The sequence below is a fragment of the Misgurnus anguillicaudatus genome, chromosome 10, assembly GCF_027580225.2.
Source record: "Misgurnus anguillicaudatus chromosome 10, ASM2758022v2, whole genome shotgun sequence".
Taxonomy (NCBI): domain Eukaryota; kingdom Metazoa; phylum Chordata; class Actinopteri; order Cypriniformes; family Cobitidae; genus Misgurnus; species Misgurnus anguillicaudatus.
In genome coordinates, this window is record NC_073346.2 from 13,021,226 (window position 1) to 13,044,491 (window position 23,266).

Below are 23,266 nucleotides of genomic sequence, written 5' to 3' on the forward strand. Positions count from 1 at the left end.
TAAATGTTTGAAAAGATTTTTAAGATCACGAAAAACATTTCAGTCATGTAAAGCATTTGAACAATAGTGTATGTCTGGGATATTTTCACAGTAGGGGTGAGCAGGGCACAACGTGGGGTTAATTGTAACGCAGCTACTTTACATATTTCTACAGGGCCGAGCAATCTCTGCTTTTTCTCTTACTGTCAGAAGATGATCTCCTGTGAATTAGTAAAATGTTTTGATGTGTTTTGGTTAAGATATTGAACAAAGAGTGTTTTGGAGGCATGGAAGTAAATTTCTTCATCTGAGTTTTCAACCTTATATTATGTGAATCACCTAAAACAACACACCATTTTGAAACATGTCAGCAACTCCTAGTAACTGATAGCTGTGATTGAAAACATTTTTTACACAGCGGGGTTTATTTCACAATTAAGCCTCCAGTATACAATAATAATGAAATAAAAACAATGAAAATACTGTTAATAAAAGTGATAACTCTTAATACAATATCAGGGGAAATAACTCACAATTATGATTTTTTTGTCTTACAATTGTGAAGCCGTTTTAAAAGAAATCTATTTTATGCATTGATGCATACACTGTAAAAAATAGAAATTTGCAGCTGGGTTGCCGGTAACTTACCGTAGATTTAAATGTATGTTATTACTGGCAACATTTTGTTCAAAGTTAAATGAACATTAAACATTTTCAAGTCTTTGTCTTTAAATAATAAAACTAGAAAAACAGCATCAAGCAAAACATTCTGGGAAACAAAATCTGAAGCAAAAAACAGAAAAAGTTTGATGATGATTTCTGGTTCCCAGAATGCTTTGCATGAGGCTGTTATTGTATAGTTTTATTCTGTAAAGATAAAGACTTGTTAATATTTTGGGAGTACTTCGACTCGCCTGAAAAGTCCGCTCCCCTTCTCACTCTCATAATGGGAGAGGGAGGGTGTTACTGCGCCGAGTCGAAGTACTCCCAAAAGTGCTATTACGCCATTAAATATAGTTCCTCTTTTAAATCCGCTTAGAAAAGCGCTACGTTTTATTTTGTACCACCAAACTTGCTCGTATAACTACTCGTCTTAAATAGGAAAAACGTTGATGTGTTTATCTCTTAATGGTACAATTGAATGAATGGGGCTAAGCTAAATGCTATCGAAGTGTCGCAGCGCGCTCCAGCGCTTACGTGCACACACACAGATGATAGAGGGATGTATCAACAATTCTTAGTTAAGGTAATAACATATTTTAATATTGAAAATGAGTAGACTATTCCTTTAACATGAGAGAGAAAATAATGATACAATTTTCATTTTTGGACAAACTATTCCTTTAAAGTTTTTTTAGATGGTCCAAATTATCCTTGTCAGATCTTAAGAGTCTCACTTGTCAACAACCTAAACAAGTTTGTCAAGCTATAAACTTTCTCAGATGTCCCACAAGAGCCTTTTGACAGTAAAAAGCAAGGCAGCCGAGGTTTCTGCAAATAATCTGTTCTCCGTGTTGTCTAGAAAGGCGTGTCATCTAACTAGCTGGGTTTGTTCTGAATGATAGTGTCAACGTTTTATTGACACAAAGGAATTCCCCTCCAGCTCATGATGGATGTTAAAAAACTTAAAAAGCTATATGTGACCCTGGACCATCAAACCGGTCTTTAGTAGCACGGGTATATTTGTAGCAAAAGCCAAAAACACATTGTATGGCTCAAAATAGAAAAAAATTATATATTTCTATAATATATGCCTAAAGAAAATTAGTAGGCTATATTAAAGGAATATTCAATTTTCCTAAAAGAAAAATCCAGATAATTACTCACCACCATGTCATCCAAAATGTTGATGTCTTTCTTTGTTCAGTCGAGAAGAAATTATGTTTTTTGAGGAAAACATTGCAGGATTTTTCTCATTTTAATGGACTTTAATAGAGCCCAACATTTAATACTTAACTCAACACTTAACAGTTTTTTTCAACGGAGTTTCAAATGACTATAAACAATCCCAAACGAGGCATAAGGGTCTTATCTAGCGAAACGATTGTCATCTTTGACAAGAAAAATAAAAAATACGCAGTTCCAAACCACAACTTTTCGGCCAGGTCCGGTCCAGCGCGACCTAACGTAAATGCGTAGTGACGTAGGGAGGTCACGTGTTACATATATAAAACACACATTTGCGGACCATTATAAACAATAAACTGACACAAAGACATTAATTAGTATCAGTTGACATACAACAACGTAGGAACGGTCCTCTTTCAACACACCTGTAAACACTGGGGCGGAGTTTTGCATTCGCCCTCTGCGACCTCTTGAGGTCATGATGTTTTGCGTGAGGTCGCGCTGGTGCATCACGACCGGATCTAGACGAGAAGTTGTGCTTTAAAAGTGGATATTTTTTTATTTTTTTATTTTTATCTTTGAAACTCCGTTGAAAAAAACTGTTAAGTGTTGAGTTAAGTATTGGGCTCTATTAAAGTCCATTAAAATGAGAAAAATCCTGCAAGGTTTACCTCAAAAAACATAATTTCTTCTGGACTGAACAAAGACGGACATCAACATTTTGGATGACATGGTGGTAAGTAAATTGTCTGGTTTATGGAATATTCCTTTAAGATCATTATCCATGAAGATATTTTGTAAATCTCCTACCGTAAATATATCAGTTAGTAAGGACTTTATAGGAGATTTTCTAAATATTTGGATTTTTTGCACACTCAGATTCCAGATTTTCTGTTAGTTGTATCTCTCAAATATTGTCTTATCCTAACAAACCAGACATTAATGGAAAGCTTATATATTTAGATGTATAATGATGTGTAAATCTAAATAAAAGACCCTTATGACTGGTTTTGTGGTCGAGGGTCACACATACATGAGTGTTTTACTTCTATGTACCTTTAATTTAGTATTTTTAAAGGCCACTAACCAACAATCTCCCTGTCTGATTGGTGTATGAATACAAGGTTACGGTTAACAGCGCACCTTATATCAGTGTGTGAAATATTTGGTCATCCTGTTTAAGGAGCGTTATCACAAAGAGACTTTGTTCAGTCTAAATTACTCAACAAAAGCTTCACAAAGCCCCCAATGCTGTTTGAGGAATGGGCGTCCCTGCATACCAACGGGTCAAAGGTCAGAGAGGGGCGTAGCCCAGGAGGTCAACCAAATACAGCTCAAGCCTGCAGGAAAATGTTTGTGGTATGGCAGATGGGACCGACTGGGCTGTAAACAATGATAGCTGCTCTATAGATAGATTAGGATAAGGGTAAATATGCCTTGATTGATTGGCATTTAAAATTATGTGGTGACAGCGTGCTTTTTCTGAATTTGAGGTTTTAAATAATTTCAAAACCTGATTTTACAAAATAAAGATCTTAAAAATATTTATTGTCATGATGAAAAGGGTTAGGAACAACATAATCCACTGCTTTAAGCATCAGATGGCTGCAAAGAAGAGCTCTCGGATCACCGACAGCACGTCAGAGAGAAGATCTGGGTAACAATGAAAAGAAATGTGGATGGAAAAACAGAAGGCGTGGGGTTGGGGGTGCAGGGGGATTTAGCATAAGAATGGGCCAGCATGGGAGAGGTGATGGGCCACCCTGAGGAAAGAGGGCATAAAGAGAAGAGACCACACATGAAAGCAAGCCGACATCTGTCCACCCACAGCACCAGAGACGAGACTTGCGTGCACATTTAGTATTTATTATTCAGTTTGTATGCACCGGTAGAAGAGAAAGTTATACACTTTAAAAGAGGAAAATCTCATCCTACTACGAGCGTTCATGATTTTAGGCTAAAAGATCATAACAATGACCAATGATGATTTTTTTTTTGAGGTCATGCAGTCACGTCAATCTCTCCTCTCAGGAGACTTGGTCTTCATAGGTGGTGCTTTGTCTCCACTCATAAACGTCACACCACCGAGTGTAAATAAAATTTATTTATAATTTCATAGACCCCCAAAACTCAACACACACACACTTCTATCAGTCTTTAACAGACAATCGGTCCACGTCTCCAATCCGTCCGTCTTTCTGCGGAGTTGCTGCAGCCTCATAAATAATATTTAAGATGTGTTTCTGCGTGTTTGGGGGGGGAGGTTGTGCGAGTGAATCACTTGCGCTGTACTTGCGTAAAGGGGGCGGGTGTCTGTATGGGCTGTGTTGAGTGGAAGGGAGGAGGTTTCTTGCGGAGGTCGGGAGAGGAGTCGGGCTTGACGGAGGGGAGGAGCTGGTTCCTCTTGATGATCTGTAAGGCCAGATGTGTGTTTCCTGCAAGAGCAAAATTTGGATTATTGAAAGTGAGAGAATTGGAAAGGTAAAAGTCTAACCCCAGAAAATGATTTGGTTAGTTACCTTTGTCATGTTTCACAAAGAATAAAAAAAAATTCACTTTCATGAAAAAATCCCAATAAATTACAAGATGTTGATGTCTTTCTTTGTTCAGTCGGGGACAAAATTACATTTTTTTTAGGAAAACATTTTAGGATTTTTCTCCATATAGTGGACTTCAGTTTCAATGCAGCTTCAAAGGACTCTAAACGATCCCAACCGAGGCATAAGGGTCTTATCTAGCAAAACAATCATCGTTTTGTGGTTTAAACCACAACCTCTCGTCTTGCACTAGCTGTGTGATGAGCCAGCGTGACTCTACGTATTACGTAATCACGTGAAAAGGTCACGCGTGACGTATGCAACACTACTGCTTCAGTGTTTACAAGTGTAGCGAAAGAGGACCGTTTTGTAAAATTATACTAATTAATGTCTTTGTGTCAGTTTATTGTTTAAAATGGTCCGCAAGGTTGCATTTCACATATAACGCATGACCTTTCGACGGGATTACATAATATGTAACAGGGGTGCAAACTCATCAGGGCTGATAAAGGTGACAAAGACACAAGCGCTCATATATATAGTTATATATAGTTAGTATATCACAGTTTATATATCAATTATTATTTTTATTTGAATATTTTTAATTAATTATTTATTAATTGTAAATCTTAATTTTAGCATTTATTAATAAAAAAAATTTAAATCAAAATTTGAAACTGTTTCCATTAGTTAATGCACCTCAAACTAACATCAATTACTGTAATGACATAAACAAGAATTAAAGGAACCGTATGAAGGATGGTGGCCAAAAATGGTACTGCAATCACTTTCAAATTACTGAAGAGTGGTGTATCCCATTCCCCTCCCCCCTGACTCAAGGTTGCCTGCAGGATAGGCTGCAGGATCCAACAGGAACATACTGGTTGCTACAAGAAGCTTCCAATGGCAATGGATTTTTTTCTTTTAAATCTTTTAAGCCAAGGGGTTTACAAACTATTATGTTTACGATGTATTGTATTGATGAAGTAAACTTGTCATGCCATATAACATTATAAAGGGTTTAGATGTCATTTCGAAGTGCTGCTTCATGAAATAAATGCTCTAGCAAAATTAATAATACATTTAATGCAACGAGGTCATATCTGAATTGTTCTTTATAAAATGATATCATACCTTTATTATGAAACAGCACGTCCATAGTAACTCCAGACTCGTGCAGCTTCATGCCAAACATTCACTTTTTGCAGTTTGTGTCCACAAACGTATTATATGTGAGAAATATTGATATTTCATCAGACTTTGTATTAAATAATCCACAATCAATATTGTTTTTTAATAACTGTGCACACACCGAGATTCTACTATGGAGAAGGCATAACGTTACGCGATCAGGGCAGATTCAAATTCTTCTCCTTTTTCAGCCGTCTCAATCTTTCAAAGGCATCTCCTATACAAATCCTTGTTTTATTTCAGACTTTGTCACGACGCATTTCGGATTCATAACATAGACATTTTTTATCCGACACGTTCGTAGCTGCAGCTGTGATAACTAGAGCAGAGTTGGGAACCTGTATGCCGAAAGTCGACTCACTTTGTGATTGGTAGATGGAAGGAGGGTGGCGCATCAGACCAAAACACAACATGACAATATAAACATCAGTTGAGGGCTGCAACTCCACTTTTTAAATGACAATATCCTGGCCGGACCACTGTTGTCAGTGATACTGTATAAGCATTTGAAATGAACATGATTTCTTAATGTCTAGTGACATATCAGGGCCATTTTATCAAATAAATTGATATCAATTTCTTACATACTGTTCCTTTAGTAAATCCTTATATACAATATATTGTTCATTTTTTGTTCATAATGCATTAACTAATGGGAACAAATACAACCTTTTTGTAAAGAGTGTTACAGAAATTTGTATTTCATATTATTTAGTACACAGGGTGTACTGAATTCAGGATTTGTTCTGTTTACAGTCATAGCTCTAATAAAGTATGAACGAGCAACTCGAATCAAACTCGTGTACAATTCGAAGTACAAATCTTATTAAAAGGTAGAAAAGTGATTTAGTTTTTCTCTCAATGCTGTTTGATTAACACAGCGACAGACAGGAGCAAAATTAGGTAACTGTCTCTTTAAGACCGGATCAATACTGTTACACATTTATTTTCTCTTTTAGCTGTTCACTTTCTCTTAAGACCTAAATTGTTGTGTTTATGAGGATACTTGCAAACGCTAAATTTAAGGCTAACGTTAATACAGCAGCAAAAATACTCACAAGCTCTATTGAGAAGCGGATGCGCGGCTTGCACGCTCCTCTTAAACAGAAACACGTGCGCATAGCTCTGTTATTTGTGTTTTAACGGCTTAAAATCACTTTATTTAAAACTGTGGTGCTTAAATACGTGTACAAATGACACATTTTGTGACCACGTGCACAGCAACTTGACTTGGGTGCGTAACCTCGAATGAGAAAATACATTACTAGTTAAGTGTGTGCGCTCAATCTGCACAGACTGCTTAAACTTCTGGAGCAACTAAGGTGACTATAAATTGTAAAACATAACCCGCCAAACTGGCTAGTGATTTGACATCGTTACCACAATAGCAGGACATGATTTTCATATTTTAATTCACTGCGACCCTGTCGCAGCAGTCAGACCCCCCCCACTACTCATTTTCAAAAACTCATCAGATCTAGACACAGGGTCCCCGCACTTTAGTTAACTTAAATTCAAGGACTTTCCAGGTCCAATACCCTCAAATTGAAGGATTAAATGTTGGGACACATTTTAAGTGAGAGCAAGGTTACATCGTGTTGCCTTTTAAGATACATTGTTACAGTTCCCTTTTGAGGGAACTCGTGCTGAGTCACTGCGGCGACACTTTGGGGACACCTCCAGGGGTAAATGTGTCTGAATGTGGATATCAAATTTAATCAATGGTGAGACTTAACGACAAAGACAGGGTGACGCGAGAACCAGGAAGTATATCACTATGTGAAATATTGCCAAAGACGGCGTTACAGGGTAAGTATGGCAAGGGAGACGCAGCGTCTCATTCCCAGCGTCTCATCCTAAACACCCGAATTTCGCTGAAAGGTGACAAGTTTGCACCCCTGATGTAAGGTCGTGCTGGCGCGTCGCACAGGTAGTGCAAGACGAGTAGTTGTGGTTTAAAAGGGGTTTTTTTTGCCGAAAATGATCATTATGCTAGATAAGACCCTTATGTCTCGGTTGGGATTGTTTAGAGCCATTTGGAGCTGCATTGAAACTGTAAACTTTCCACTATATAGAGAAAAATCCTGGAATGTTTTCCTCAAAAAACGTAATTTCTTCTCTACTGAACAATGAAAGACATAAACATCTTGGATTAATGGGGTGAGTAAATTATCAGAATATTTTTATGAAAGTTGAGCACGAGAACCTGCTGATGCCCAGCTCTCAAATTGTAGCTTTAAGTTAGCATATAAGATATACTCCAATCACAACAGACAAAAAAAATACTAAATTTGAATAAAAATTACATCTGCAGTATTCAATTAAAATTTCAAGAAGATCCCCACAATGCACTCTGGGTTTGAAAATGTTTCTTAGATAGAAAGCTTTGCTGCTCTTTATTTTCTGTTAGAAACTGGACTGAGATGCAAACATCTGCAGTGGTTAACCCGTAGTATACACAATCTAGTCCTTGGAGAAGCCTGTGACTCACCGTTCTGCAGTTCTAAGTAAACACCCAATAAAATGGCTTCTGGAGGAATCTCCTTAGTGTTCACCATTGAAGCAGCCTAGTATACAGAGACATCAGAAAGTCACGTGACTGTGAACGTTTATGTGAACGAAAGACACAAATGCTTGGCATCGACTTTGTGCTTACCTGATGGAGGCACTTGCGTGCTTTATCATACTCGCTCCTCAAGCAATACGCGCTGCCCAGATTGAAAAGCATCGTGGCTCGGGCAGAACTCACTGAGCTGGGGTAACATAATGGAGTCTGCTTCCCTGCTGCAACACAAGCAAAACACATCAACAGACTGTAACGTCATTATTTACTCAAAATCACACACCAAATGTGACAGTGGACCACAAAACTTAAATTGAGATTGATAGATAATCGAAACTGAATAAATAAATATTCAGCTTTCCATTGATGTGTGGTTTGTTACAATAAGACAATATTTAAAAATCTGGAAGTGGAGGGTGCATAAAAAATATAACATTTTAATAAAGAGAAGATGAATCATAATGTTACTTACAGGACTCAACAGGATCCAGATCACCTTTATCAGAACCTGTTGGTCAGCACAAACACAAATCAGTACCAGACACACCATGTGCTCTTTTACACCTGTACGTTTCATCGTGTGTTACTGTACCTTGGTCTTGTTCGCTGGGCGACACGCCTAAAGACACATCGGTTACGTTCTCTGGGTTAAGATGTGCGATAGCATCGGAGATTCTGTCCAGTGAGATCAGGGCTTCGGCCGCATATAGGTGACCTAGGAACTTGAGAGCACATAGCACACCTCATCAAATATTGATTCAGAATCCATTATTTAAAGCCACTTCCCAAGACAAAGACTAAATGTAAACTGAGTGTTTTTTCGTATTGAGAGTGGTCTGAGCTTCATCTGTGTCTGGGAAATCCAGACAGAAAAAAACAAACCGACCAGAAACTAAACATGAAGTACTTCGATGTACTCATTTAAATGTTCCGATCACTCAGGATTGGTCAGAGCAGCTGTCAATCATAGTGGAATTCGAAAAACTCAAATATTTCCTGAATGCTAATGTGGAAGACTTATACAAGATGTAAATCAGACAGAAGAAGAGAGATGGACTCACTTGAGTGATCCTGACAGTTTTGTCTGATGTAGGAGCTTTTCTGCGTGGTTAAGAGCCATTAAGTTGTCCCCAAGAGCAAGAGCCACATACGCACTGCATGCTAAAATCGCACACCTGGAGGAGAGAGACGAAAAGATAAAAGTGAGTCTTTAAGTACATTTTAAGGTTTTAAGTGACTATTGACTGGTTTTCTTTATGAGAGAAAGTCTGTTATGAACAGACAATACAGCTCAGCCTGTTTCATTATAGTTAATGCAACAGCTAAGATATACACTGTTAACCCTCATTTTGTTTTAACTCTTTTATAATGTTCTTAGTCAATTTGACCCGTTTTAAGCAACCTGTGATTTTATTCTTGAAATTTTGTCACTTTTCCTCATTTAGGTCCATGAACATGCATGCAAAGTGAGGATACACTGATGTGTTTTGAAGTGGGTTTTTTTTAAGCACAAATAATGATTTTTGTTACGATTTTGATGTTCGCGGGTCAATTTGACCCATATTTGTTTGTTCCAAGGCAACTGTATAGACACAAATTAAATACCTTTTTTGCGTATATGTTGGTGTTTTACTACCCTGGAAAGGCAAATGTGAGCTTTTCTTAACTATTTTCAGCACTGATAGAGACTTCCTCAGTCACAGAAAAGTAAATGTGAACTATAATTACTATTTTCAATGTATATGAAATACTATGTAAAGCAGATGAATTCAGACCCACAGAAAATCCAGAGGTGAATACAGGTGATGCCAGTTGTGCCCCACAAAACATGACACCAAAATAAGCACCATGTGTGTAAAATGCACATGCTTGATGTGTGCTCATCATGTAAACAGTGATTTCTTGAATTTGTACAATGAGCCTCAAGAACAAAAGATGAGCATGTATAGGAAAAGAAAAGCTTCGTTTCATTTTACAGCAAGATTAAATTGTTTATTTAGGATGTTTAAACATGGGTATGTTAAAAAAAACATGTTGAATTAAAATTTTAAACGTTAAATGTTACAACAGTTTTTGTGCAACATTTGTTAAAACAAAACATGTTAAAAAAATTGTGGTTAAATAATTTTTTTTAAATCATACTTTTTAATTTTAACTGTGGGTTTACACCAGATGCGAGTTCAACGATTTGCGCGAGTAGATTACATACAAACTCAATGCAAAGACGCGATTAAACGCGATGCGAATGACGCGATATGGGCGGCGTGTTTGCTGTGAAAACACGCGCAATTCGCCTCAAACACGTCTTCGCCCAAGTTGAAAAATTTGCATAAAGTTAAATCCCGCGAGTAATCTAGAGCGAGCAACGCGATTGCACGCTTTGCGTTTGGTGTAAACCCACAGTTAGTCTTTGTAATGTGTGACAAATACTGATACTAAAATGATTCCTTCTTGTTTTTCATAATGTGATATTTAAGGAATTGCATTGAATCCAATGCGGGTCATTTTGACGCGCTCCATCAAAATCGTCACAAAAATCGAACACAATACAAGTGTTAACTCAAATAAATAAGTACACTTAAGGGGGTCGCACACTGGCCGCGCAGCTCCGCGCCGTTCAAATAAAATCAAACACATTGTTTTCTATGAGTATACGCACACCGGCGCCGCCAGGTGGCGTCTGTCCACGCCACCCAGCTACAACTCAGGAAGTTGCACAAAATCCCTGTTGTGCCACACAGCGCCACTCACATAGTTTAACATTAAATAACATCATATTTGTCCCTAATCATTAACGATTAACAGTGGCTGCTAATGTATATTTTGCATTTTGAAGTAGACGCTATCTGACGAAGCTCACGCTATTTAATGTGCACTTCCGGTTTACCTCTGAGTTGTCCTAGATGCGACGCGGCGCGACGCTGAGCTGCGCGCCCGGTGTGTGATCCCCTTTAACCTAAACCCTGAAAATTTTCCTCCATTACGCAATCGTTTAATTTTAATGCCTAATTGCATGATTTCTCTCATTCAACAAGAAGTTTTGAGTTTAAATCAAATTATTTTTGCTTATTTCAATTTTTGGATTTGAAAACTTTATCCATCATGCATTTGCAGCATGCATACATTAGCTGCTACTGTTAAATAAGTGTTGTTTGGCTGTTTGTCGTCTTCATTTAGGAAAAACTTAAGTAGGAAAAAAATACTATGGCAGTGAATGGGGCTCATCATCAGTTTGACTACAAACATTCCTCAAATCTTCCTTCGTGTTCATCAGAACAAAGAAATGCTTACAGGTTTGTAACAACACAAGAGTGAGAAAATGATGACCAATTTTTTGTATTTTTGGTGAACTATTCCTTTAAGGAGTTGTAGCTTTTTGCAAAGCACAACCACGGGCACAAATTTGACATACGAGGATAAAAAGCTCCACTTCAACAATGATCAAGAAGATGAATCATGTTTGCTTGGTGTCCTAAACACCACGCTTCACTACAAACACCTCATTGCAGGAAAATAGTATAAGAGGGCAAAAGAGGAAATGACACAATAGCCTGCAGGATTCCAAGAAGAGCGGTTTGAGTAAAGGTGCTCGGTCTCGTAAAAGTGTCACTGTATCGGTGTGTTAATGCAGGGTCAACACAATCCACAGGCAACACCCCTTCCCTTCACTAGAAACCACATCCGGCCAGCCCGCTGGATCAAAAGTGAGGGGGATGGGAGAGAGGACGGGTGGAGGCTCTAATCAATCCCCAAAGCAAAAACACACACTTACGTGAAGCGGGGACATAAAATAAGTGAGAGGTGCTGGGTGAGTCAGATGAAGGGTTTTTCACAATTAAATGGCAAACAGGGTACACCTGAAGCAAAGCCTGCTATCAAGGGAGCATTACACTGAATGGGTTTGAATAATACACCGCATTTACATTGCATGTTTGAAGTGACTCAATTCCAATTTTTTCCACTAATGTGGCACAGATCCAATAGGACCCACAAACTATATGCAGTAAAAAGCGCATAAATTCTGATATTCTCAGATCGGTTTCATTCATATGTGGAAATAAAGCGGATATGAATAGGATACATGCATTTGCATCCGCAATGTAAGCGGACAGATCGGATATTCCCATGTCAAGACGTGTTGTGTGTCATTGAAAATGCAACGCTGGCACATGATATAAATTTTAAAGGAAAACACCACCGTTTTTCAACATTTTACTGTGTTCTTACCTCAACCTAGACAAAACAATACATCCCTATTTTCTTCAATGCGTGCACTGAATCTTTGTACAGCATGTCGTGAATATGTTAGCATTTAGACTACCCCCATTCAATCCTTAGGATCCAAACAAGGATGAATTCAGAAGCCACCAAACACTTCCATGTTTTCCCTATTTAAAGACCGAGTAGTTACACGAGTCAGTTTGGTGGGAAAAAAACACAACGTGGCTATTTTTTAAGCGGATAAATAATGAGAACTATATTGTATGGCGGAAGAGCACTTAGTTTGCAGCACTTTGACCTCGGCGCACAGTAACATCATCACTCCTGGGAACTCCCCCCTTTCGTTCAAACTTCAGTCAATATTACTGCGCCCGAGGTCGAATTTAGGCTTCGTAATTCATCCTTGTTTGGATCCTAAGGAATGAATGGGGCTAGGCTAAATGCTAACAAATTCACAACACGCTGTACAAAGATTAAGTGCACGCATTGAAAAAAGATAGATATGCATTAATTCATCTAAGTTGAGGTAAGAACTTAGTAAAAAAGTGGTGTTTTCCTTTAATGTACAAATAATTATAATTAGGATCTCACTAAAATCCCACAACGTTAGATTTTTGAGACATCTGTGTGCCAAATGGAGTATTTTGCCCCCTTGGTGTCTCATAGGAAACTTATTAGCTGACAAGATTTATGACTCCGTGAGCTAAGCTGACTCACACCTCCAAAACCAGTCATTTCAAGTGTCTTCAGGCTGTTTTTCTCAACGTTATAAAGTGAGACGCATTCATTCCAGAACAGTCCACTGTAATCTCACCTGAGATTTTCCACCTCCTGCTTTCTCAATGGTGACGATGGGGTGGCAGGAATAAACTTGTCTGCTTCTTGGGTCTTTCCACTGCAGTCAAAGCAAAAGGTCAACAGGTCAAAGCACTGTTTTGTGTCTGAATGTCTAAACTCAGAATATTGGTTAATATTTCTAGCACATGACAGAAGCTGTAATGAGTGTGGTCTGGTGCTGGATACCTGCAGGCATCACCGGTCTCGCCGCAGCTCTCGGTGCTGCCCGACTGGCTGCAGCTCTTGGAGCCGTTGTCTGATTTGCTGTCAGACTGTTGATGCTCTGGCAGCAGGAGTAAAGCGTTTCGCAGACAGATCGCCGCAAACTCCATACTGGCCACTGGGATTGCTGACGACTGACCCTCACTGGGCACACACAAACAAACAGGCAGAAAAAGTTGTTACAAAACAGTATTGATGGTCACTGCATTACAGATTTCTGATAGTATTTCTTAAGTATCCAGTGCAGCTGTGTTTCAGATCCAAAAGATTACGAGCTTAAAGGGTTAGTTCATCCAAAAATTTAAATTCTGTCATCATTTCCTCACCCTCATTTTGTTTTAAATCTGTTTGAATTTCTTAATTCGATTATACACAAAAGAAGGTTTTTTGATAAATGATAGTAAGCACACAGTTGATCCTTTAACTTAAATAGTAGGAATTTAGGAAAATACTATAAAAACAAATACTATGGAAGACAGTGGGTACCGTCTACTGTGTGCTTATCAAAATATCTTCTTTTGTGTTTAACAGAATAATGAAACTCATACAGGTTTGGAGCAACATATGAATGATCACTTTAAAGTGCAAAGGTTGTGATACATGAACTGTCAACATTGTGCCCTTACACAATGAGTTTTTATTTTGGGTACATTTTAGCCTTGATAAGTAACTAATCAACTTTCAGTGTGTTTATGTCACTTCTATTGAAAAGTGTATTAGGATGACATCTACTGGAGAAATATTGACATTACACAACTTGAACCCTTCAATTTGAACCCTTGATATTTCTGTCTGATCACAAAAAACATTATGTACAATCTTAATTCCTAGTAAAGTGACATTTATGTGGCTTCAGGTACAATAAGTTAAAGTGTTTGTCACTGTAAATGGTGTTTTGTGTAGACTGTGATGCCAGAACAATTTTGCGATGGTAGCCCTGCCCAACAACAGCTTGCACAATCCCCTTTTTACTGGGCAAACCCTTTGTTTCTTGCTCTGAGCTCTGAAGAAAAAGAAAAGCTTAGAATTAAAACATTTCACACAATCAAACACCTTCAAAATGTATGAATTTCATGCATTCTCATGGAAATCTTAAAAAAACAACAAAAAAAACTTGCATACACAGTAAGAACTCATTTACACCGTCAAAGTTCTCAGCATGCAAAACAAGTACAAGATTTCAAACATTGCAATACTACAAAGTCATGAACAGGCCTTTAACCAAATAAAACAAATGAAGGATCTTTTGTTTTAAATTATAAACCTAAAAATGTTTGTACCCCTTTATTGGCTGTGATGCAGCATTCTGCCAGTCTGAGCCACAGTCGAGGGTTCGAGTGATACACCTGCACCGCCTCCATCAGACACTCAAATGCTGCCAGCGGTCGGCCGATATGAAGCAACTGAATCCCACAGTTATACAGCAGCTCATAGCGTTTATTGGCTAACAGAGCGCACATGGGGATCCCCAAAAACTTTTTAGATGCTGTGGAGAGAAAATGTAAACATCATTACTACAGTAATGGTTTAATAAAAATATATTATCACACCGATAACTAAATTGCAAAGTCAATTGTACACTGTCAAAAAAATAGTCCCTAGCTATCCCTTTCAAAAAGTAGGGGTGCGTGGGGCAAAAACTAACGCCTATTTTCGGATAGTTGTAACACGGACCGTTTACATTGTTGCACAGGGTTGAGCAATTTGTTTTTTTCCGTATTTTTTCACATTGCCAAAATGTGTTGTCTCCCGCTAATTTATGGAAATGTATAATGTTTTTCCAGAGAGTTATTGATGAACAGGCATGCAAGTAAATTTTTTCATCATATGTTTTTTTCGGTTTCTGAGTTGGGTGTGTAAGATACCAAATCCAATGTTATGTCATATTAATCAGTGTCTTGTTGACTAAAACATAGCATCGTTTTATAATATGTCTGCAGCTCTTAGCAACTATTTTGCTTTTTCTCACATATTTAGACATTTCTATCCATTTATAATTGAACTAAGGTTAGATGAGGGATGAATAGTGTAGATACCCATCTATTATAGACAGATATACAATATCCACTTCAAGTATATAGACAAAAAAGGATTGAAATATTTGCCAGCAAACTTAATTTTTAGCAAGTGTTACAACTAACCCCCTGCCTGTTACAATTAACCCCACATATGGGGTAAGTTGTAACGTTTCCACTTCTGTCACGTTTGGTGTAATTGTCCAAGAATGGTAAGTACTAGAAACAAACTTCAAATGTTTATTTGTAGCAGAGATGTGTGTGATGCTTGTGTAAAAATATAATTCATCAAACTCAAATATTTTTTGAATGATTGAGCCAAAACCAAAAAGCATTAGGTTGTGCCCCGCTCTCTCCTACACCTTAAAGGCGGAGTGCACAATGTTTGAAAGCCAATGTTGACATTTGATATCACCCAAACATACACGCTCCTACCCCAATAGAATCTGAACCTTCTTTTGATAGACTATGTCACTGTATACTTCCCATCTTTCCCAGCAATGTTAGCGCGGCAGCGCCAAACACAAACACACCCGGATGTTGCATTATTATTAAAGGAATATTCCATTTTCTTAAAAGAAAAATCCAGATAATTTACTCACCACCATGTCATCCAAAATGTTGATGTCTTTCTTTGTTCAGTCGAGAAAAAATTATGTTTTTTGAGGAAAACATTGCAGGATTTTTCTCATTTTAATAGACTTTAATAGAGCCCAACATTTAATACTTAACTCAACACTTAACAGTTTTTTTCAACAGAGTTTCAAATGACTATAAACGATCCCAAACGAGGCATAAGGGTCTTATCTAGCGAAACGATTGTCATTTTGGACAAGAAAAATTAAAAATATCCACTTTTAAACCACAAATTCTTGTCTAGATCCGGTCGTGATGCGTCAGCGTGACCCCACGCAATACGTCATGACGTCAAGAGGTCACAGAGGACGAACGCGAAACTCCGCCCCAGTGTTTACAAATGTGTTGAAAGAGGACCGTTCCTACGTCGTTGTATGTCAACTGATACTAATTAATGTCTTTGTGTCAGTTTATTGTTTACTATGGTCCGCAAATTTGCGTTTTATATATGTAACACGTGACCTCCCTACGTCACTACGCATTTGCGTTAGGTTGCGCTGGACCGGACCTAGACGAAAATTTGTGGTTTAGAGGAGTATGTTTTTTGTTTTTCTTGTCAAAAATGACTATCGTTTAGCTAGATAAGACCCTTATGCCTCGTTTGGGATTGTTTATAGTCATTTGAAACTCCGTTGAAAAAAACTGTTAAGTGTTGAGTTGGGTATTAAATGTTGGGCTCTATTAAAGTCCATTAAAATGAGAAAATGTTTTCCTCAAAAAACATAATTTCTTCTCGACTGAACAAAGAAAGACATCAACACTTTGCTTAACTACATTGGCATCCAAATGTGGTGAATCCAACATGTAAGAGCTTGACGTAATATACACATACATACATACATACATATAAAAATGAAGGTTGCTATGGACAATAACAGTATGGGCATAACATATTTTATAATTTATTAACGTTAGCCTTAGCATGTAGCTACCCTCCTAGTATTTTGCCTCAGTAACCCTGCTTCCTGACGCAATCAGTTTTTAATTCTAGACCAGTAATGTTTTGGTGCTACTTAGGAACCACTTTTCCTGGTTCAGAGCTGATGTGTTGGGTTTTTAAAAGAAAAAATTGATTTGAAATTAGGCTCTGAACCAGCACTCAAACTGCCTTGGTGGAAAAGGGGCACTAGGATACAGTCCCTCAGAGGTACATATTGATACCAAATGTAAACATATCTGTATTCTGTACCTAAGTGGTATACATCAAAACATTTTAAAAGGGTACTGCCCCAGTGACAGCTTGGAATCATTTTTTGACCATTGTTTTTAGATTTATCTCTTACCCTGTCCATTACTGCCATCCCCAAGCTGGGCACACGTGTTGTCATTCTCCTGTAGAGCTTTCTTGAAGTAAAACAGACCCAAGTTGTGTTTCCCCATGGCGAAATGGATGCATCCCAGATTATTCCAGAACATACACCTCACACATTCACCTATGAAGAATAAACCTTTATGTTAAATCCAAACAAACACATACTAGAGGAGAAAAATGATTTTATCGTTAACACTGGTCATCTAATGAATCACACAAACAGTTAACCTCATTGAACAGACTGATTGTATTATAATGTGTTTACCAGTCTTCAGTGGTCCTGGATGCTCGGCGATGTTTGAGCTGTTGAGGAGTTTCACAGCTTTACGATAATTTCCCCTCAAATACTCAAAGTTACTCTTCAGGAATAGGGAGGGTGCAGACTAAAGAAACAAACAAACAAACATACAGTCAGCTTTAAAGTATACTTGAAGTAATATTGTGAGGCTGCCTTAAAATAAACATGTTTGTCTTAGTGACTGAAAAAAATCTACTCACATTTCCAGATGTGTTCATCACAGATTTGATTTCTCTTTTGCAGGCCTTCAATGACTTCATTTGTATGTACGCTCGTACTTTATACTGCACGCATACACATATCACAGATTAAACACATGATTGGGAGCTGATCAACTTCCTTCCAATGCAAACTCTGAGATAGCTTATAAAAGAGATTAAGTATAGCTATATAGTATTTATTTACAATGTAATTCCTATTACAGCAGTTACATTTCAGGTTATGCTTAATCCCTGTACAGCACAGTCATTATAGCCTAACAGGTTTAACATCTGTCACGCCCTTACCTGATGCATCTTTGACTTGGCTGCCTCGATCTTAGCTGTGAACTCTGCTTTCTGAGCGGCCGAGTCTTTATTTGTGCTCTGTTAGGAATCATACATGGTGAAAATCAAAGTTGAGTAATAAGTACACATTTGTGACCCCATCTTTAAAGGAACACGCCCACATTTTGGGAATTTAGCTTATTCACCGTATCCCCCAGAGTTAGATAAGTCCATATACATACCTCTCTCATCTCCGTGCGTGCTGTAACTCTGTCTGACGCAGCCCCCGCTAGCTTAGCTTAGCACAAAGACCGGAAATGCATGGCTCCAGCCAGTACACTGCTCCCAATAAGCGACAAAACAACGCGATCATTTTCCTATTTATGTGTTGTGATTTGTATAGTCAAACCGTGTACAAATAACAAGGTGATATGAGACACAGCGATCTTTTAACAGTATACATACTGAGAACTATATTCTCTGAAGACGAAGCACTGCCGCATGGGCGGAGTGATTTGCACAACTCTGACCGAACTCTCTGCTCCTCACCAGGGGCTTCTCGTGTGCTGCGAGCAGATCACTCCGCCCATGCGGCAGTGCTTCGTCTTCAGAGAATATAGTTTTCAGTATGTATACTGTTAAAAGATCGCTGGGTCTCATATCACCTTGTTATTTGTACACGGCTTGACCACACAAATCACAACACACAAATAGGAAAATGATCGCGTTGTTTTGTCGCTTGTTGGGAGCAGTGTACTGGCTGGAGCCGTGCATTTCCGGTCTTTGTGCTAAGCTAAGCTAGCGGGGGCTGCGTCAGACAGAGTTACAGCACGCACGGAGATGAGAGAGATATGTATGGACTTATCTAACTCTGGGGGATACGGTGAATCAGCTAAATTCCCAAAATGTGGGCGTGTTCCTTTAACAATGCACACCCGCGGTGGTGATGCGGCCACGACGCAAAGCATTATTTTTCTAATAATTCAATGGCCCGTCGTCAATTATTCGTTACATAAACAACTGATCAACACCTTTATAGGAATAATTTGATACATATATTCGAAATAGGTTAAGATATGAAAGTGCAAGCAGTTTTTAGTTATGTCAGCTCAAATATGAATTTTGTCGGGGACTATAGGCTTAAAGGAATACTCCACATTCATAAAAAAGAAATCAAAATAATTCCCTCACCTCCATGTCATCCAAAATGTTGATGTCTTTCTTTGTTCATTCGAGAAGAAATTAGTTTTTTTGAGGAAAACATTCCAGGATTTTTCTCAATTTAATAGACTTTAGTGGACCCTGACAGTTTACAGTTTCAATGCAGTTTACAATTGTCATTTCAATGCAGCTTCAAGGGGCTCTAAACGAACCCAAGTGAGGTATAAGCGTCTTATCTAGCAAAACAATCGTAATTTTCGGCAAGAAAAATAAAAAAATATGCACTTTTAAACCACAACTTCTCGACTTGCACTAGCCATGTAATGCGCCAGCACGACCTTAGGTATTACGAATCACGGCGAAAGGTCAAGCATGACGTATGCAAAACTACCGCCCCAGTGTTTACAAGTGTGGAGAAAGAGGACCGTTCTGACGTTGTTGTATGAGAATGATACTAATTAATGTCTTTGTGTCAGTTTATTGTTAAAAATGGTCCACAAATGTGGGTTTTACATATTTGACACATGACCTTTCGACATGCTTACACAAATACGTAAGGTCACACAGCTAGTGCAAAACGAGAATTGTTAAAAATGCTAATTTTTTCTTTTTCTTTTCAGAAATGACAATTGTTTTCGCTAGATAAGACCCTAATACCCTATTTGGGATCGTTTAGAGCCCTTTAAAGCTGCGTTGAAACTGCAATTTTAACCTGCATTGAAACTGTAAACTGTTGGGGTCCAATTAAGTCTATTAAATGTAGAAAAATCCTGGAATAAATCTTAATTTCTTCTCGACTAAACAAAAAAAGCCAAACAACTTCAATGACATGTGGATGAGTACATGATCTAAGAAATTTTTGGGTGAACTATTCCTTTAGCAGGATTAACAGTTTATATCAATACTAAATCATCTGGAAAAAGCAGCAAGTCTTTATCACCTCTCCTTTGCCATTCTTGTGGTTTCCTTCTTTTACGGTCAGTTTCTCCAGCATGGCCAACAGATGTAGCGCCTTTTCAGGTTGAAAGGTGAGCAGGTAAAGATCCACCAACAGGAAACAAACGGACTGAGCAAACGTTTCTTCTAGGACAGAGAACATCATCAAGCCATGCCACACTACAGCACCAGACCTATTTTTTTTTGTGCTAGTCTAGTGCACTACAAGAAATCATTGCACGTATGTGCGGTACATATTTTTGTATTCTGAAACATACCGAATGGTTCAAGAAACTGATAGAGTTTCTCCCCGATGGCTACAGCTTCTGAATACTGTCGCATGTGGTAATGAATAACTGCTTGATTGTAGCAAAGGATACTGTTTTCAACATCATCCAAACCATCGATATCATCTACCGTTGTGTGCATCTACAAACAACAACAAATTATCATCAGTACTCTATGATTTTGCAGTGTGTAAATTTTAGAAGGATTTTTTGACAGCAATGCAATATAACACAGATAACATAGATAACACCTTATATAATGAACTTGTATTGTTTTTATTAAGTTAGAATGAGCCGTCTTATCTACATGCACTGCGGGTCCCCCTACATGTAAGCCGCCTTTTTGCACCGCCATGATTCTACAGTAGCCCTAAAAGGACAAATTGCTCTACAGATCACGTTTGTTACTACGTTGTCTCAGATGATGACATGTCTGTCCTGTGATGGCTATTGTAGCTTCTCTATGTTTTTCGAAAGCGAGGGGTGCAATTCGCAACCTCACCACTAGATGCCGCTAAAATCTACACACTGCACCTTTAAACAACATCTTACTAAATAAATTTCATGAACTTTATATGTAAAATACAAATCATTACAAAGATCAAGCATAAAAAATTATAACAATTGGTTTAGCCAAGTAAAGCACATTCCTGGGTTAAAAACATCTGTCTTTCAAATAATCTGTTAGTAATTGAGGTGGCTCAATCGGATTGAAAAGCCTTCATGTAAACACCTTAATCAATCTGACTTTTAAACCGTTTATTTTTTTCTGTGGATTAAATATGAAAGTATTTTGTAGATAAGATTGGTATTTGGGCTGTGAATAGTCATTGGAATGCTTTTTTGATGGTTAGAATTGAATGTCCATTGGGCTGGTTTTGATACGCCAGACATTTGGTTTGGATTATATAGAACGTACATGTAAACCAACATTTTAATCAGATTGCAATGTTTAGGGTACATGTAAACTGTATTGTCGTAAGCTGCAATCAGATTAAATTCAGTCGGTTTGACAAAATTTTGTGCATGTAATAAATAAACATAGCCAATGATGTTGACCCAGGAACACGAGAAACTCACCAAAATCAAGTACATCTAACACTTTTAATAAATGACCAACTATAAAGGCAAATGTAACATCCAACCTGATTCTTCAAGGTCATTAACGCATGCTTCAGTGTGCTGGTTGTTGTCTGTCCACTTTTATAAAATTCAGCCACCGCTTTATTCATTGCAATCTTATAGTCCTCCTTGTTCAACTCCTGAAGGTTGTCAAGGTGTTTCAGGGACTCGTCATAATTTTCAGCCTACAAAACAATCACAATATAATATGTCAATAGAGACCAAAAAAACAACAACAGTGCATACAGATCACCTGCTTTGGTTTCTTTAAAACATTACCTTAAAGGCCTCAAAGGCATTGGTTGCCATCTCCTTCTCTTGATCGGAGATCCCAGGAGATGAAGAGCTGTCATGTTTCATGTCACCAGTTTGTTCTTAAGAGGGAACAGATGTAGTTTGGTGACACGTGTTTGACTCAACTTAACTAATGGCACTATTTACTATCATTATACGACTATAAACGCTTTAACCCACAAAAGCTTTAAACCTTTAATATTGACATTTGTAAAAAGCTAACTAACAAAAAAGCATTTAGAACTTAAGGGGAAAGCATTTCTTACAACATAACTTGCATCTTAAACCCACAAACTTGACTGACATTGCCTGCGTATATAAACAGTGGTGGGCCAGTTCACTGAATTTAAATAAATATGTTCAACTCGAACAAGTCGTTATTACAACACGCACTGTAAACATAATATGATTAACATTGATAAAAATATAAACTAAACTCAAAATAAGCGCGTGTTTGTGAGAAATCATCTGTTTACATTGACAGCAGCGCCTGTAACTGCTGTAGCATTTATTACTAAGTGAATTTTTTAAAGCTCGCTCACCTGAGCCTGTTTCAGCCATTCCCTTAAGTTTACTGATGTTTATTCACTTGCACGGCAGGTGAAGGTTTATATTAATCCAAGTATTCAATGTGTAAAGAGAGAAAACTGAAGATTTTATTTTCCCAAGAGCAGACTCAGATTTCCGCCATGAATATTACCCACAACCGCCGCGCGAGCGAGCGATGTTTAAACGGCTGACTGTGCGCGCGATCGCCACCTCTCGGTCCGGCGTGAAAAACTGCAGTTGAATTCACGTGACTTCATTCAGCGCTGCGCAGACTGATCGGTGTATGACGTATATAACATAAAATTGTGTACTTTTACTTTTCTCGAGTAAAAGTACAAAAGTACTTTTTACTTAAGTAAAAAAAAATACTAGATGTTTAATGTACTTAAATATTAAATATAAACCAAAAACTTGAAATTGTGAAATGTAGTGGAGTAAAAATTACGATAATATGCTTTGGAATGTATGTTTTACAAAGAAAAACACTGATAAAATACGAATACTTAAAAATTTACTTTCATGTAGAAAGTAAAAATTCTTAAGTGGTGTCTGTCTGCCTCTGGTATTTATAGCCCTTACGAAAATAAACCATAGTTTTATTATATATAAAAAACATACTGTAGCTATAGTTTTGCTAGTAGTAAACAATACATTCACTACACTTTTACCACAAAATCCATGGGTATTTTCATAAGTGAGTTTTAAACAATGGTGGCCTAATCAGTCAGCTAGTTTTACTCTAATGAAGTAAATGTACTTGGAGTATATTGGGG

General features: G+C 37.8%; 1 protein-coding gene across 3 annotated transcripts; it reads right to left on the reverse strand.

Annotated features, from left to right (window-relative positions):
* Window positions 1-3,677: 3,677 nt before the first annotated feature.
* cnot10 (CCR4-NOT transcription complex, subunit 10) lies at window positions 3,678-22,694 on the reverse strand. 3 transcript variants are annotated; one of them, XM_073871891.1, is made up of 19 exons: window positions 22,487-22,694; window positions 21,930-22,024; window positions 21,674-21,835; window positions 20,520-20,670; window positions 20,246-20,388; window positions 18,166-18,243; window positions 17,860-17,943; window positions 17,627-17,744; window positions 17,333-17,482; window positions 14,679-14,884; window positions 14,277-14,401; window positions 13,363-13,539; window positions 13,154-13,234; window positions 9,178-9,293; window positions 8,711-8,839; window positions 8,591-8,626; window positions 8,212-8,336; window positions 8,047-8,122; window positions 3,678-4,262 (listed from the first exon to the last, which is right to left on the reverse strand). In XM_073871891.1, the coding sequence occupies exons 1-19, from the start codon at window positions 22,503-22,505 to the stop codon at window positions 4,105-4,107; spliced, it is 2,229 nt and encodes a 742-aa protein (XP_073727992.1). In that variant the 5' UTR covers window positions 22,506-22,694; the 3' UTR covers window positions 3,678-4,104. The 3 variants fall into 3 exon arrangements, with proteins under 3 accessions (XP_073727992.1, XP_073727990.1, XP_073727991.1); XM_073871889.1 differs by having other exon boundaries at window positions 8,212-8,339; XM_073871890.1 differs by having other exon boundaries at window positions 8,212-8,339; window positions 20,246-20,385; window positions 22,487-22,693.
* Between the last annotated feature and the right edge of the window lie 572 nt (window positions 22,695-23,266).

Coding starts and splice junctions, on each gene's coding strand:
- cnot10 (XM_073871889.1), bottom strand. Junction 9,294..13,153: donor CAGGAGGTGGAAAATCTCAG/GTGAGATTACAG, acceptor TCTCTCCTCCAG/GTGTGCGATTTTAGCATGCA. Junction 4,263..8,046: donor TTACTTAGAACTGCAGAACG/GTGAGTCACAGG, acceptor TTGCTCTTGCAG/GAAACACACATCTGGCCTTA.